Source organism: Photinus pyralis, unplaced genomic scaffold (genome assembly GCF_008802855.1).
Source record: "Photinus pyralis isolate 1611_PpyrPB1 unplaced genomic scaffold, Ppyr1.3 Ppyr1.4_LG2, whole genome shotgun sequence".
NCBI lineage: Eukaryota > Metazoa > Arthropoda > Insecta > Coleoptera > Lampyridae > Photinus > Photinus pyralis.
In genome coordinates, this window is record NW_022170403.1 from 2,686,441 (window position 1) to 2,704,638 (window position 18,198).

Below are 18,198 nucleotides of genomic sequence, written 5' to 3' on the forward strand. Positions count from 1 at the left end.
TTGAGCTGACTCAATCATGTAATTTGAAAATACACTAAAGCGAAATAATGTCAATTAAATAACCAAGAATTTATGTATTATATTATATAGGTATAGGCCTAATTTTATATTCAAAGGTATAGGGTAAAGTGTGCATTATACAGACCAACACATAGCACTACTTATCTCGAAATGAGTTACTTACCAATGAATACAATGCGTGGTAGGATTAATTGCGTCAGTAAATCATACGATTTGATATCTCAACAGATATCTGAATAGAATTGCAATGGTAATTAACTACCCTACGTTGAAACAATGCTTGTTAAACAAAGAGACATTTACCCACTGTTGTGCATCACAAGCAGCTAATAAATTGCATTTTGTTAGAACTCGTGCAAATTTCACTAATAAACAGAGAAATTAATGGATTACGTAATTCTAAACAACGTGCTGAACAAACATAATAGAATGTTTATCAGTATGGACGTGCTGGCTTAATTAAATTTGAATTCAATTACAATTGTTAGAATGCAGATGTGCCCAACTTCGGAATAGAAGGGAACAAATCACAAAACCGTTACAATACTAGTTTTGTGTATTTTACGTGTCCATCGGTAATGTAACTTGAAAGTTTGGTAATTCGTTGCTTTAATTAGAAAATTAAACATCTGCGGTTTAATGAAACTTTGTTAACACCCTAACTCGTGCTGGTGATTTGTCAATATTTGTTATTTAAGCCATTGTGGAGATAATAACAAACTTTGTGGTGCATTTATTAAACTGTAGGTATGATATAATGTACAGGGTGTAGCGGTATGTAGAATCAAGGTCAGGTAGTTGTAGGGGGCTCAAGACACCCTTTCCAAAGAATAAAAAGATTAAAAATATCTCTTTTGGATCAATATTCTCTGTGTCATCTACTTTTTTACATACTAACATTTTACACCCTGTATAAGGAAAACTGCACGACCAAGTTGTTTTGATAATGGTAGATCTTAATCCGGATCCTATGCAGTAAATATAACATCTAAGGTTTCAAATTTAGCTTCGTATATTTTTTGTACTCGTACGTGCCGTTATTTTCATCAATATTGTAGAACAAAAGCCATAATCAAGTGGGCATTGGGATATTGCACGCTAAGTTTTAAATTTAAAGAGAACAGAACTAATATTCGACAAATAAAGCGAGTTAAGATAAAAACAAGGGTTCAAGCAGATAAAAGTCGAAACGTTACAATGCTGCCGGCTCTAGAAACCGAAATCTCCGCTATCCCTTGAATGTATAAAACAGAGTCAACGCTTCTGTTGCGGTGGTTCGGTTTCAGAATTTTCAATCAGAGAATAGACTATAAAAAATTTGGTGGGAGAGCGGGATTCTTACTGAAATCTTCAAAGAAAATCTATGCCGGCCAAGCGCTACATTTTTCGATCGCATAGTGATTTTTTAGCAGAACTTTCGGTGCAAATTTACGTACGTTTTTGGGGATTTTGTATAAAAATCATTTTTGCCAAGTCAATTATATATTCCTGAAGAGTGAAGAGGTCGAATTACACGTAGCCGTGAACCAATTTATGTATTTTCTAAATCGGAAATAAGGAAAAAAACGCGACTGTTCAGGTTCAACTCGTGATGGAAAAAAAGCGTATACGTTTGTCTACTCGATTTGAAAAGTCAGTTTAGATTAGATGGATTTATAAGAGAAAACTGTAATTTAAAGACTTTCTTTATTATTTGTTATCAATCGCGTGCGTACGAATCTTTGAAAAAAAAATAGGCTGCGTAGCCTATCTTTCTTTCAGGGATTTTATTTTATGTTTGTTTCATGTGTTTCAGAATAAATTTTTGTCATTGTCAATAGGGATTTACGTATATTGTATTTCCCTATGTCTACTTTTAAATGCCAAAATGTTTTCTGAAAGGCGCCTAATTTTATGCATCCAAAAGAATCTGGCTGTCATATTAATCAATTTGAATATTGTTGTTTTGACTTCCGTATTTTTGTTCTCGCTCGTGTGTGATGTGTTCAACGAAAGAAAACGTTCATATTGTCTAACGGTATAGTGTCGGTAACTGTTTAATAAGCGTAAAAGATTTATTTTCTGTGAAGCCAAAGCAAGAATATTCTAATTAGTTAATATGACAGCGGGATCTTTTATTTGCTTTAAGAAGTTATTTTGGATGCATAGAATTAGGCGACCTTCAAAAGATATTTTGTCATTTAAAAGTAGACATACGTATAAACAACACACATAAATCCCTTAATCTACTTTTTAATAATTAATAATATAATAAAACTCCAAAGATATTAACTTGGTTCCACGTTTTTGTTCATCTCTGTATTTCTTCCTCCTGCATAAAAGTGAGACTTTCGAGCGTTTCCTTGACTACCAAAAAATAGTTTGTTAACACTTCTTACAGTAAGTTGCTACACGGATTGTCTGGTTCTTCAAAATCTTTGCACTTGATACTTTGGAAGTACATGAAAATGTAACAAGTGTGTTAGTTCGCGCGTCACCAGAGAAGTAGAAGAACCAGGTGTCTGGTAGTCTTGGAAGTGGTGGCAGGATAGCTTGAGTCTGTTATGTATCTATTTTGGGTACTGTGCAGATTACCTCCTAAAATGTAGTAAATTGCTGCTCCACAGCTGTCTCCAATTTCTTTGTATTAGTTTCACTGCAAATGTTTGTTCAGATTTTCGGTACGGTCTTTTGAATTACACTACGGAGTGTCCTTTTACGCCTGTTGCATTACAAAAAACCTCATAATTTTCTATCTAATGATATATGTAACATATACAATAATGTTTGTAATTTTATATACCTCCATCTCGGCAGCATAAACAAGGTTGAGATGTCGCATGTCAAAGGTGTATTAGCGATTTCCTCACTATAGGTGATAGAAATAAAAGCTTAAACGATTGGGTTCATTCAGATGAAAGAAAAATTGGTGGGTATCGATTTGTAACTACTCGAACTTTTGCCTCAGTCATTTATTATCGTTCGCGGTTTGGATACTACGCTGTTATATAATTTGTAAACTATACAGTGAAGTATTTTGAACCAAAACCAATATAAACCGAATCGAATTCTTGTTATTTTATGTGGGAAGTTTTCAAATATCGAATAATTAAAACTTCGCTAGTACCTAGAGGTTTGGTAATCAAATTTGTTTTTCCGAGAGACTTGATAATGGCAATTGTAAATTAGAATTCCCTTATTCCTTTTCATGGACTGCGTTATTGTTTCTTGAAGGAAACCTATAATTGGTGTGCAAATTGTGAGTAGGTATCTAACATCAACAGCATAAATTCAGCCATTTCAGTTTTCCGCAGTGGCCATGAAGTTAGCACATTGAGTAAGTATGTCAGAATTAATCTTTGATGCTTTTTTTGTGTAACAATGAGTTTCATTATAAATGAATGCCACAGATCTATCATCGTTCCACCCTAGCAATTACGGAAATTTTAATCTGTTCACGAATACACGTGATACCGTAATTTAAACATTAGCATTCTAGCGATGAAAGCTATCGAGGGATCAATGCTGGGTTTATTTTTTATCAACGTATTTCCATTTTGTGGTATATACGTTTTTCGTTGTTATGTTATGAATTAAATTGCCTTAACCTCTCCTTATAAGTGTGCTAGTGCATATTCGGCAGTCGGACCCCAATAATCCCTTCTGTGTGACCATTGTATATTTAAATACAGGCAACGATATACTAATTTAATAATCGATTTCAATTCCAGTTGACTTTCAGAAACGATGATAGCTCTATTTTTTACGCAAGTTAACTAATGTTTGTTTACTTTGTGTGAGTGTTGCTTGTCACTTTTTGGTTTAGTTTTATCGTAAAATTTTTATCTGCCGCCATTGGCCCCATTGCCTTTCCAAGACGTCTTGTTTCATACGGTTTCATCGTTAGTTTACGCTTTTCGAGTTTATGTCTGAAGTTTAGCTCGAACTCGAACTCGTTGCAGTGAATATAGTGTCATTAACCATTATTTTGTATTATGTCGATAGGTTTCCAATGGGATACTTTAAAACATATACACAAAAGTAGGTACCTGCTTCGAGATTCATACCGAAAATAGTGAATCAGCGATCGCTTACATTTACGTAAGGCCTTTATGTCACATACACACCAAATTTTCAAACTTTAATAGTATCAATTCGTCATCACGTCAATACGCCTCGTTTGGAAAAGATAATTGTGAACGGCAAACTCAACCTGCACAAAAAGGATGTTGACGATTCTATGAGAGAGTCCAGGAAACGAAACTTAAAATAGTATAAATAATTTTTTCAAAATGCATAGATTTGCATGATAATTTGTGATTAAGTTAAACACTTATCCTCCACTTCAAAATCTATATTATATCGGTGGGCGCTCTTCGTGATTAGAGGCTCTGGAGTACTATTTCAGAATACTCCACTATTAAAAATCAACTCTCTTTTCGTTCTCGAGTTAGATGAGGAACAGACAGACAGACGAACAGACAAACAGACGGACAAAACCATCGCATAAGGGAAATCTATTTTGTATCTTTAATTAAAATACAGAATATTTTGAAAGGAGTGGTATTCTTTTTGAACCGACCTGTATAGTGTATATACATTATATGTATACTGTATAGGTGTATGGTGTATGGAATGGATATAAGAGTGTATGTAAGTTTCTAGTGTGTAATATACGAAATACTTATCCCAAAATCCCTTTTGAAACTCTTAGATGTAAAAGGGGGTGAGCTTCAAGGGCGCAAACAAGGTAGTGCTCGCATATACGTTATAAACGTCTACATCTCACTAATTTTTGGGGTATACAAAATTATCAGTGCGAAATATGTTTGGAATTCAAAAAGCTATAATTTCATGTTGTAGCATTTTTAAAATCTCCAGAGTTATTTTGAGGAGAAAATTGCAGAAATGTGTTATCCATTTTTAGCTTTCATTATTTCAAAATTAGGTACTTATTCTAAACTAGCGACTCTTCTAGAATGTATTAATAATACGTAATTAGGAGAAAACTGGAAAAAGGGGAGAACTAATTTTAATTATGGTGGTAATTATGGGTTTGTTTTGCTGATTTTCTTGTCTGGAAATAGTGCATAGTGTTGCGGTTGTTTGACTTTGAAACTAAAGAAGTTAGCTACTGACGAATAAGAGCTAACTCAGTTCGTATTATTCATACAGCAACCATGTAAAACCATTTTCTTTCTTTTTTGAAAAACTACAATCTTTTCTCCACAATTTTGCTTAAATAGAACACATACTTTTCGAGTTTTTCGAGAATATCCAATTAAAAACATTTTTCTATGACAATTCAACTCATGTATAAAAAATCGCATAAGCCGCAGTGCAATTGTCACTTTGACAGCGGCAAAAGTTACCTGCAACTTTTCCAGCGACAAATGCACTAGTGGTTTTTTCACTTATTCATTTTCGAACCAATAATCGCATTATCCTTTCCCATATGACTAGTTTGACGTCTGTCAATAATTGATTAATTTGGTGAATTTCTTGTTCGTTAAATTGTCCTGCCGAATTACACTCGAGGTTTGTATTTAAACCGAGTAAATTTGTGTTGTTGCAATTCAAATCTGTTGCCTTTTAGCAATTGAACTCTAGAAACTGTCAACCTAAAAATGCTCCACCTTCGGTGTCGCATTTTTATTAGTTGACAGTTTTTCTCGTCTAATTGCTAGGCAACAGATTTTCATTACCTAAACAACCCAAATTTACTCGGTAAAATACAAACCTCTTGTGCAATTATAAGTGAAAAACTCATACACTTTTTGCTTAAAATAAATTAAATTAAAACATATGGCATACCCTAAAAAGAAACGTGTTAACAAAGAGCAATTCTATAAAAATAACTTTACCTAAAGAGGATACAGACATCCCTCATTCGCGTAAAGACGCTTAAATAATTAATTTAAACCATTTTAGCGTGATGACTAGATTCTTCCAAATTCAAATCAACATTTTTAGCAAAGATCAGACCTGTCATTTTAACGACAAAAGCAAAAGTGATATCTTCCAATCCAAATGGTACCAACTACTTCTCACACACTAAGAGTCAGTCAGTTACACAACTCAAGAGTACATTCAACAGAACGTTACATATGGCCCCGCATTTTTATAATTTCATGCTTTGAAAAATATTTCTTTATGTACAATAATATTTATCATTTCCATACGAAAATAGTATTTAGGTAATATATCTATTCTAAATAGTGCAGTGTTTTTTTCAGTAACAATAATATTTACCATTTCCGAGACCTCCAAATATATTTTAGAAAAGCTCACAACTTGAGGCGTGCTGCATTCTTATGCAAACAAGTAAATAAATAAAGTAAACAAATCCTCAATTATTAAACGTAATTGTGGGTATATTTAATGCGTACTTTTTTGGAGTTATGAAAATTTAAAATTTTAGAAGGGCGGGGCCTTCGTTTTACTTGACATCGTTTATCAGACATTACAAAGATTAATTGCGTTGTAAATAAAGGCACAATTAAAACAGTATTTAATGCAGTGAAAGAAAAATAATAAGAAAAATAAAAAATTTTTGGGGAGAAAATTATGTGTATAGAAGCACAAATGCGCCAATTGATTATAAATAGGTTTGCTTCTTTGATAATAAGGGTCGGGAGGCGGGGCGAAATAAGCTCCCTCTTAATAAAGTGTAATACATTTCTTTTGGCTACTTTGATCAAACTTTTCATCGTAAGAGGTAAGTTTCGTAAGTGGAGAATTTTGGAAATCTAATTTCCGTGTTAAATTTTTTATTCTCTAAATAAGAATTGGAGTATTGTTTGAGGACCCCGTGGGAATCATTTGAATATTTTACCTCAATCATGTACCTTGATTTACTCTCGGATTTACAATCGTCTTGTATGTATGAATTATCTCATTAAATAGAAAACGTCTTCGATCCCTACTAGCCTTGCGAGAGCTAGCGTACTATTACCTATATTACATTTCAAAACTGTAGAATTTTGAAGTGCACTGTGCAAAGAGAGATTCTCTCCTATTTAACATAATTAAATTTGTCAGTAACGCTACATACCCAGTGGTATTTGGGTAAATAAAGTAATGCATTTACATTCCCTAGCAGTATGAATCTCCGAAATGTCGTATTTCCTATGAAAGCTGTTCAAATACACTTCAGTTTGGTATAAAAAATTTGTACATTACATAAATTAGCATTTACTATAACGCCCTTTTGTAAACGTGCTTGAACCAAGTTACGTTCCATTTGCGTCTATACTTTCCAAACTTAATCTGACAACTTACAATTCGCAACACATCTTAAATTTGGCAACATCAGCTTTAAAAGACAAAACGCCAAGCAGTAGGGTTTTATTCAAGCGGAAAATAATATGAAAGGGAATGGCAGGGCACCATATACTTGAAAAACAATACAAACAATACAAGAAAGACGAGCTGAAAGTAAACATCGTTCGACATTAGTGTCGTGCGTCTGAAATTGGCATCTTGAAAATAGCATTTTCTCTCAGGGATTATTAGATTAATGATTCATTGTTGTCTTATCGTTGCTAAGGACATTGGGAGTAGTCCCTATTGTGTGGCCGTGATTATGTGAAAATGGGTTTGCTGCCCTAAAATCTTCTACAGGCTCAACATATTTCTATGGTAGTCGCGGAACGCAACTGTACATTTATAATTTAGGTACCTATCTCCAGACAAAGATAAAATAATTTATTGTACCTGTCCTCTAATAATATCTTGTTCTCTAACGCCACTTACGTCCTGTAAGTGATTTGCGGCAAGGTCACTAAATGATATCACACAAAATGCAGGAAATTCTTAGGAAAGCTGATCGAAATATTTGTGTTGGCATATCTGACAATGATTGTTTGAGATATTTATCCTCTAACGTCTTATTTTTGTGCTTTAGTTCATTTAGACGCATTGCACAATGTTCATAGACAACACATGTACTAAATGATCGGTATACCCGCTATCAATGGGGAAAATAGATCAACCAACTTGAAATTGTACCTTAGTGTTGTTGAGATTTATACTTAATGGTATAGATTTAAAGTGTCTTGGAAATAGTAAATATCTGGTCGTGTATGTCATGAGGTACATCAGTGCTCCAACTGCATGTACATATGGAAAATCAATTTCTGAATTCGATTCTCCAATCTACCTCCCTGGTTCTTTCGTACTTTCGGTAATAATCGGCGTGGATACTGGTTTACAGTTTCCCATTTGAAACCTTCGCAGGAGTATTCTTGTATAACTCGTTTGACTAATTCTAATCGATCCTTCTTCGATTCTTTCGATTTCTAATGCAAGATATTACGAAGCTAGTTTCATTGTAATTTTGAATTGATTTTTAAAATTTCTCACGAAATCTTCTCCTTGCTTTTTTTATGAACAAACAAGGATCAGCATCACTCCTTTTAAAGCTTTGTTTGATCATGAAATCTCTTTGTCTTGTCTTTCTCTAGTTTCCCATACAAAAAAAGCAGTCGAAACATCGAATTGTGTTAGCGAATAACGACATATTTTCGCCTGCTGCGATGCCCAGTATTGCTCTAATTGTACTGGACTGCACCACTGGACTAAAGGTTTTTGGATAAAGACATTATTTGAATATGCTGCGAACACTAGAACTACTTTCATTAGAGGTGTCTACATACAAAATTTTATTTATATACCTTAATAATTTAAAAAATCGCATTGCGCACGCGCAAACTACATGTTTTGATTCGGCGTTAGTTACATGAGGTGCCTACATTCAAAATTTCAGGTAATTCGGATTATAACTAACAGAAATATCAAAAATCGGATTGCGCATGCGCAAAACAAATTTTTTCATTCGTCATTAGTTTTACTTTTATTCGAGGTGCTTATGCAGGGTGGCTTAAATTGAGTAGGATAACATGACTATCTTTTGTTATTATTATACTTACAGATTCGGTTAAATTGGCAAAGTTGTGTAGTTTTTGGTGCTAATGGATATTTTGAAAAAATTAATCGTTTCGTAAGATAATTAAAAAAAAAAGTGAAAATCGACATTTTTAAAAAGTTCAAATATTTTAGTAACAAAGAGCTATCGAAAAACGTTTCAAATAAAAGTTGGAAGATTGGATGGTATAAATTCGCTGGACGTAGAAACAATTTTTTCAAAATGGCGGTTTTCGAGATATTGACATCTACCTTATTTTAAATGGACGCGATATTAGATTTTTACGTCACTCAACAGACAAAAACTACAAAACCAGTAATACTAAACACTTAGTATTTTATTTGGGAACCAACCTTGCATTTTTACCTCGAAGTTTACAATGTATATCTTATGGTAATAATTCCATGGCTGATTTATGATTGAAACCAAATTCATTCCTTTATTATCTCGCATAGTCACCATTGACACGGCCATGGAATTATTACCATAAGAAATACATTGTAAACTTCAAGACAAAAAAAAACAAGATTGATTCCTAAATAAAATACGAAGTGTTTGGTATCACTGGTTTGGTAATTTTTTTTTCAATATCGAGTGACGTAAAAATCCAATATGGTGTCCATTTAAAATAAGGAAGTTGATGTCAATATCTCGAAAACTGCCATTTTTAAATTTTTTTTCTATACTCATTGAGTTTATTCCATCGATTCTTGCAACTTTTATTTGAAGCCTTTTTCGATAGCGCTCGTTGTTACTGAAATATTTGAACTTTTTCTAAATGGCGATTTTCACTGTTTTACAATTATCTAGGAAACGATTTATTTCTTTCAAAATATCGCATCGGAATATCCATTCGCATCAAAAACTACACAACTTTGCCAATTTAAAAGAATCTGTAAGTATAATTATAACAAACATAGCCATTTACTGAATTTAAGACACCCTGTATACAACATTTCATGCAGTTCGGTTCATAACTCACGAAGATGTCAAAAGAGCCTTTTTTATTTTTTGGTCTACATTGCCAATTCACGAACTCCTATCTACGAACTTGATAAAGAATCTACCTCCAAAATTTCATCGTAATCGCCGTTCTCTTATTTTTAAATCGATGAAGCCATCGAGCGAGCGACAGGGCGATTGGGAAAAAGCATAATCGCCTCGTTTACAACTCGACGCTAAAACAACGTTTGTACATGAAGCGCGAGGCAAAGCACGAGGTTAAATAAAACGCTTAATTAAGCATGTTCATGTAAAAAATGATTGAAAGAATGCATTGTCATCAGGAATAAATACATGTGGAAAGTTTCAGATTGATTGGATTAGTAGGTAGAAGAATACGGAGATGGGGACGACCGTCGCTTCTAAATCGATTTGCTCGCCTGGATTACAATAATGCAATCCTAGATGCGGTCGATCTTCCAATGTAATGAAATTTCCACATTGTTATTAGGTCTAAATTTGTGACTTCATCGTACCTCATGGCGTCTCAATGTGTTTCTCCCTCGGAAATTGTATGGATTAGTTTGAATTAGTTTGAATTTACGTGAATTATTTTGAATTGACGTGAATTATTTTCAATTGACGCGAATTAATTTGAATTAACGTGAATTAATTTGAATTAACGTAAATTAATTTGAATTAACGTGAATTAACTTGAAATAACGTGAATTAATTTGAATTAAGGTGAATTAATTTAACTTAATGTCGTAAATTAATTTGAAATAGCGTGAATTACATATTTTGAATTAACGTGAATTAATTTGAATTTGATTTTTTGGTGCACACCAAAAATTGTACTTGTTTCCCTATAGCCCCTACTACGCGGTGGTTATAGAAGCTGCTCTTGACGCGAACCGAGTGGCGTTTACACGATTTATCCTGAGAATCACATACCCCTATGACATACCCCCGACTTCAGTGCCCGGTACACCCTATCCCTGGCCACGTATTTTGTATTGAAAACATAGGGCTAATAGCAGTCCATTCACCTACTGTATGGCCTAAGATTAAAGCACAACATAATCGCCTTGTGCTGTCATTGTCACGTTTGGCAAGCATGAACTGTATGCCTATAAACAACATACTGCATCTGATGCAATTAATACCATCATACATCTTGATACAACAACAGATCTAAAAAACATAAGTGCACTTTATAATGACTTGCCCCTTTTCCCCCGAGATTGTCTTTTATTTATCTTTCTTTTGATTCTAGAACAGGAAAGGAGCGTTTGAGACCGTTAATAAACATTACGATATGGTTGACGGAAAATTGACCCATTGAACGCAGAAGAAGTATAACAGATTTCAATTTTGGGAAAGTTTGTGAATTACGCAATACAACTTATTTGGGAAAGATAGAAATCAAGAGCTTCTTGCAAAGTGGCGAGAGATTCTGTTGAGGTATGTATGTTAAACTTAATTGACTACTGTGTTTTAGATGAGAAAAACAATAAGATAATGCTAAAAAAAAGAGTCATAATTACTACTAGCAACTCCAAGGAATTATGCAAATTTTTTTAGAGAAATAAGTTAACATTCCCTTTAGGAGCGTATGTTGCCGACTTTCCATTTAGAACCCCACCAATACCTTTTGTGGGAAAACACCAATGAGCATCGAACACCTTCAAGAGATCAAATAAATTCAAATTGTAAAATGGAAAGTTTCAAACTGTCACAAGAATTGAGGTTTGAGATTAAACGATTTGAGTTAAGTTAGTAAAAGAAGCTCGCTTAATTCTATGCTACATTTCCTTCAGTAACTTTTTCCCTACTTCGCTAATACGGCGTTTTTAAAAGTGACAATTTCCTGCTGGCGATGCTATGCGAGTACGTCTGTACAAAAATTGAATTAGCACACAACATTAGTTCATACCGATAAGAGGCCTAAATGTTAGTTATAAGTCCGCTTGATGGTGATTGTATATACTTCACACCCACAAAAATTTCCTTCCTCTAAACCCTATTACAGAAATGGCACTGTGTACGTAATCTCAAAGAAAGACTGACTTGAACGCATTTAATTTTCTTTACGACCTAAAATGCTTTATCCCGGCCGAAGAGAATTAAAGTTTAAATTTATTTTATTTGGGAAGTGCTGTACGGACATTGTAAAAAGAAACAGATAATCATTGTTATAACAAAAAAAAGCTTACCGAGTAGGTAGTCGACATAATGAGGATTGATTTTTTCCAACTGTCCCTTGTTCCAAGCGTATTCGGCCTTTAGGCCTCGCTTTTTCTTATCTCGAACCCAGTCGTCGATTAAATTTCTGCCGTCGAGGCGCCGACCCTCTTCTTTCGTCTGTTCAGGATCACGAGCTACTTTTGGCATCCAATGTCTTCTACCGCCCCCCAATATAACCTGCAATAAATTATTGCTACACTAAAATTTATTTTGCTGCTAGATTAATTTGAACACATCTAAAACGGCAAAGCCGATCACTGTTGATTAAATATGTAGGCACGGCCGTGCCTCAAAATGGGATTCATCCTTGTAGGATTATCAGGTTGATACATAATGCATTGACTTTGAAATGAGCTGCTCTTTTTTTACGTGTGTCATATACATAAACAGGATTCAAATTTGTAGAAACAGAATAAATAAAAAACGACCGTATGAAAGAATGGAGTTTTTACGGTTGTAGTCAATATTTGAGAACCGTTTTCTCCACTAGAGAGGTATCATTGGGTGAAACGTGCAATCCACTGATAAAGGAACAAAAAAATCTGTTTGCTCTTAACTAGGGCAAGGAAACCTATTCATCTCAATGGAGGGGAAATATTTGTCGGCCTACAGAATTTTGTATACCGTTTATCTCAACAAATAATGTCGTCGATTTTTATGACTTGCGTTGTTTGGGAATAAATCGTTTCAAACGTAACCAAAATATACCGTTTGGCGATTTGGAATTAGCATTCAGAATAATGGTTGTTGAAATGTCTGCCTTTTTCAACTATTATGTTTCATTTAGTTTTCCCCTCGGTTTTCCGGAGCAGCCTCAACTGCAGTGCAATTATTTCAAACACGTGACATAGTTAGAAAACATAGGGAAACAATGCCAACATGGGTTAAATCTGTGTTGTGTAGGTATATAAAACAGTTTAGTCGACATGCCCGAAGTGTCTTCGCAAAATCAAGACCTCGAAAAAAGAATTTATCTCAATTCTGTTCTGTTTTGTTCTCACCTATCGAGTACATTAAAAGGATAAAAATGAATGATTTTCATAATTGTATGCAAAGAGCTTAATTTACACCAGGAAGTACGAGTATATATTACCCTGTAGTGGAAAACAGTACAGCTTCGTTTCGTATTTTAATTCACAACTGACAAAGCCAAGCTAAAACAAATAGGCATTTATTTTTGTTGTTTACTTCCAAACTCCGCTAACTTCATTGGATAATAGTTCATTGTTTACTCTTTCTTATCTACTAATTTCTCGGATTCCAATACTAAACACAATGGAATACACACCGTAGCTATTCAAAAAATCCCTTACAGGGTTTACGCATTCACGGCTACCATAAACAGAAAGTGAGAACACCCCCAACGCGAAGTGGCTAACGTATTATATTTATATTAGATACCCTCCGTGTTTTAGTTTATAATGGGCAACTGAATACGAATAGTAGCTTTTTTGTTATTCCTACTCCATCCCCTATACAAACACGAACAGCAATGCTGCGGACTTTGACAATATCAGTCTGGGAATCGTGGAGGATCATTTTCTGAAAGTAATTTTCAGTTTAATTATTCCTTCTTAATAATACAGTTCACATGTTTTACTTCATGCACATAAGCCGAGAAAGGTAATATTCAAAATTAAAATATACTGTTGTGTATACAAGCATTTTACGGGAATGTAGAACTTTTTCTTTATCATTGATCATGTGATCAGTGTATTTTTGCCGGGGAAATCCCAAAACACCACGACACCATAAAAGAGTCACTCCCTAGTTACTTACATAACCCGGAAACCTCATTCCTCAAGGTCAGGAATATTTTTCCGAGTAAATCCTACACCAAGGTCACGAGTTTGCACTACAAACAAGGGCACTCATTAGTTACGTCTTTGTTTCTTCCTAATTTCGTTCATTGTAAAGAAATACTTTATTATTCCTATTAGTTTTCAATCAATCGCCAGCAAACGCATACATTAACTAATGTACCATTACCAACTTTATCATTTTCTCATCATCTTTCTCCTACAGTTTACGCGATCCTAGCGATGCATCCTTTTCGCCTGTGAATATTGTGTGCAAAGTTGGAAAAAATAAGGATTTTCAACATCAAGTAGGAAAACGTTGTCGTTTAGTGTCTGTAAGGTTTATTAATTGGTTTATGAACACAAACAACAACGTAACACTAATTAATAACAATGAATAATTTAAATCTCACGTTAACAAAGGTTGCAATTTAAATATTCTTAGTAAACGTAAACGTTTGAATTAATGGGGAAACGTCCAGGATCTTGTAAACTGACTCGACAGAGGTGCGTCGTATGGAACTGCAAAGGTAGTACACTACACCAGCTTCCAGGGGTTTCTTCTCTGTGAAGACGCTTTGGAGTCGCTGGCAAAAGTGATACTGGCTATGGTAGCGGAGAACGTCTAAGAAAGCGCGTTCCTTTGCGGAAGAGCGGTGGTAGTCCCGCGCACAGAATAAGACCTTCACAGAACAGAAACATAAATAGCGCTAAACTGTCACTGATTACAGCGTTTCCCGTGGTTGTACGGAGAACTATTTATCGCAGACTCAAATATTTTTTTGCAAAACCTGTAATTTTGCTCGTTACAGGAAATATTTTTGCCGTCGATTTTATACGTACATGTCATTTTTGACTTTTGAAAGATTTAAAATATGAACAAGTTATGTGACCGTAAAAAGTGTTGTGTGGCGGATTGTAACAATAAAATATCAAAAAGGCATCGTTTCCCATATTTTGAAACATATTGTTTTGTGCTTGAAACGCGAAGAGGATTGAAATGTGCTGTCATTTCTCTCCTATTTATGCAAGGTATGGAATTTATAAATTACCAACGGTATAGGCGCAAAAGGGTGTAGACTTGAGTTTTATATTTATATAGACGTAGATACTTAGGTATATTATAATTCGTTTCAGACAATGAATAAAAAATACGTTTTAGATAATTCAACAACTTCCACCCTCGCTTCTCAAGTAACAAGTAAGCACCAGAATCAAGTTAACATTTTGTTGTCAAAAACTTGTGTGACAATTTGCTGAAACGGTTTTATTACCTCTTGGAACAAAAAATTTAGTTCTAACGATATTTTTTAACAAAAATATGTAGTCCAAACAGCAATTAAAACCAAATATTTCGTACGACAAATCGTTATGTAAGGATCTTTCTCCAAGTGTTAACATCTACAAACCGTAAGTTCCACTCACTTCTGAGTTTTATATGTAATTTGTAAACATGTAATTTAAGTTCTCTGTGTTAAATAATGTAATGTGATTGTATCTAAATACACTTTAATTTAACAACTGTGTATTCTTTATCGATATTTATGATTTATATCGAATTTGGGAAATTACTTCATGACTTTAGAAGCTGGTCACCAGATGGCGCTACTCTGACTTCGATGCTTTAGTTCACAGTACACCCACCAGGCTCCGCCAAAATACCATACAAACTAAAGTCACTAGATATAGAAAGTACCGCAATCATCCGCCATTTTTGGGCAAATTTGCTGCCAACTTAAAAAAATTGACAAATAAAATCTGAATAGCTGTCATTTTTTATAACCTAACTTCATAGTACTGTCATGTTTTATAAAAATATATACAGATATCTCCAAACAGGTGGAACAATCCCTAACATTAAAGTTACTAGAATCTGGTAATTTCCGCCATTTTTGGGCAAAAATCATGCGTTCTCTCTCTAACACACGAGCCTAATGGATTGCGGTACTTTCTATATTTAGTGACTTTAATACAAACATAGATATATAAATACATAGATACAGCCATACCCCAACATAGTTCAAAAGGACGTACCATCTATTACCATCACTTTCGGCACATTAATTACGTATAGCGCTATCCTTTATAGAGGTACCCTGAGCATGGAAGACAAGATTCGCATTATTTATTATAACTGTCAATCAAATTGTTCGCACAAGTCACACAGAAAATTATCAGATTTGAGACTTTACAACATAAATAAACCGCCTTTTTATTTATTTAAATCGCATAGCAGCAAGAAATGTTACATTTAAAATGGAAGATGTTACTTAGAAAGCTGGCAAATGAAGAATTTGAAAAAATTACAGCTGACAACTGGAAGAAAGTGTGTGAACATGTGGAAAGTGATTAATTTAAAAGAGAAGTTATATTGGTTGATGTTTCTGAACTTTATAATAAGTGTTAATAATGGCAGTGATGATTCGGATTTGTCAATTTCATCTGACGATTATTCGGATTGTGAACTTTTAGAAACGTAATGAATGTTCGCTAAATGAGTATTATCACCAATTGGATATCATTGTTAAGATGTTGTATTTATTTTAAATAAATGTACACGTGTAGCTTGCTTACTACAATTAGCACTATAATTTCAAAAAGAAACCCCACCGATTGGACATATGCCGAAAGGTAGGCAAGACGCGTAGCGATAAAAAATTTGATATTGCACGCACACACAGTCTATAAATCTCGTTTTCCTAAGAATATTGCACGGATCCTGTGATCATGATACAAACGCACTGCATCAACATTATATAGGCCAAAATGATAATTGGAAACGAATTCACTTCCTGTCGCAACTTAATCTCCGTTACCATTACGCCTAAAACCATGCAATTGAAATTAAAATGTTGAACATAAACTTTACTTACTTACGGTTTTTTTGATATTCTGCAAGCCAGCAATGAATTCACTGCAGCACATCATGCCAAACAACGTAAACATAGTCCCAAATTTAAATGGCGTAGCTCTATGTAATAAAACTATTTCAGGAATAACAATTATGGACGCGTCTATCATTATGGCAAGCACTAATGTTATTCATATACATTTGATAACGCAATAATTACATAATATTTAGTGAAAAAAACCGTCCATCATGTTTAGGGCGAATATTTTTAGTTAGATTTGATTTCGCGCGATCGTGAAATGTGTCAACTGTCACATGACTTATGGGACGCGCTAAGTTTGTTTTAAGCGTCCGATTCGCGTACGACGTAGTGGTTAATGCAATAAAATGAGATAGAACATGTTTCTTCTTGGTTAGAAAGTAATGGAGAGATGTACAAATTTCTTTGATATGTTTTTTAAAAACCGAGGTACGTTTGTTAAGGATGGCTGTATCTAGGTATTTATATATCTATGCATACAAATTTGTAACATTGCTGTTTCTATTCTGAGAAGGCCGTATTCTGTGGTCCCGCGCTATTAGCAGCGGTAGGTATTTAGGTCTACGCTGTTAGCGGCGGTAGCCATTTCCTTCGCTATTAACAGCAGAAGCAGGCTGAAATTTTACACCGATGCGCGCGCTTTTATACCTTGTTTCCATGGTGGGGGAAGTCCACGTGACAGGTACCGAGTGGCACGAAGTTCTTTTGGTTGGAGGTAGGTCACTGTCAGCATGTTTGTAACATTAGAAAAGCCGACAGTAGTGTTGCCCCGACTATCAAACGCCCTCAGTTTGACGCAGAGAAGTGTTGTTGCCATATAAATGTTACAGTACCCCCTTTCTAATGACGGAGTCATAAAGTCGTACAACCTTTTTAACTTGTCTTCCGTTTCTTATGGTCTTGATGACTGGGGATGTTATCTGTGGTGCTGTATCGTTGATTCGAGGTGCTGAATTTATTGATTGAACGCTTTTTGATTCGTCTGCTCCTGCCGCGTTGCGTTTTTCAGTCTCTGCTCCCACCTTTCTCGTGTACCTGCATTTTCAAGGCGGCTACTTCTTCTGATAATTTTCGTAGGGTATCCTGCATGTTGAGAGTATTTTGTGAGCTAGTGGACGTATGTTGTTTGAGTTGTATTGGATATTGCATGCGCGAGCTCGGCTATGTCGTCCAGGCTTGCTCCGTTTTGTGCGGCGAGGATGGCCTGGATGTTTGTTGATAATCTACTGGCCCAAATGGATCGTAGTAGCTCGCGTTTGGGACAATCGCCTAGGCTTGGTACGGTAAGTAACGAAGGCACTGTGATGCTTTGCGATCACCAAATTCGTCACGCTCAAGTAGCTGATGAGTCTTATACGTTTAGTCTTCGGACCAGCTCCCTTTTAATCTTGAC

General features: G+C 34.8%; 1 protein-coding gene across 1 annotated transcript in view; it reads right to left on the bottom strand.

The window, feature by feature from the left end:
• Positions 1 to 11,750: 11,750 nt before the first annotated feature.
• LOC116163087 (alkaline phosphatase-like) overlaps positions 11,751 to 18,198 on the bottom strand; it is a 29,338-nt gene continuing 22,890 nt past the window's right edge. The window contains exons 3-4 of the mRNA XM_031476932.1: positions 12,085 to 12,292; positions 11,751 to 11,764 (exon numbers count right to left, since the gene is read on the bottom strand). Coding sequence (XP_031332792.1) covers positions 11,751 to 11,764; positions 12,085 to 12,292 — 222 coding nt within the window. The remainder of the gene's footprint in view (positions 11,765 to 12,084; positions 12,293 to 18,198) is intronic.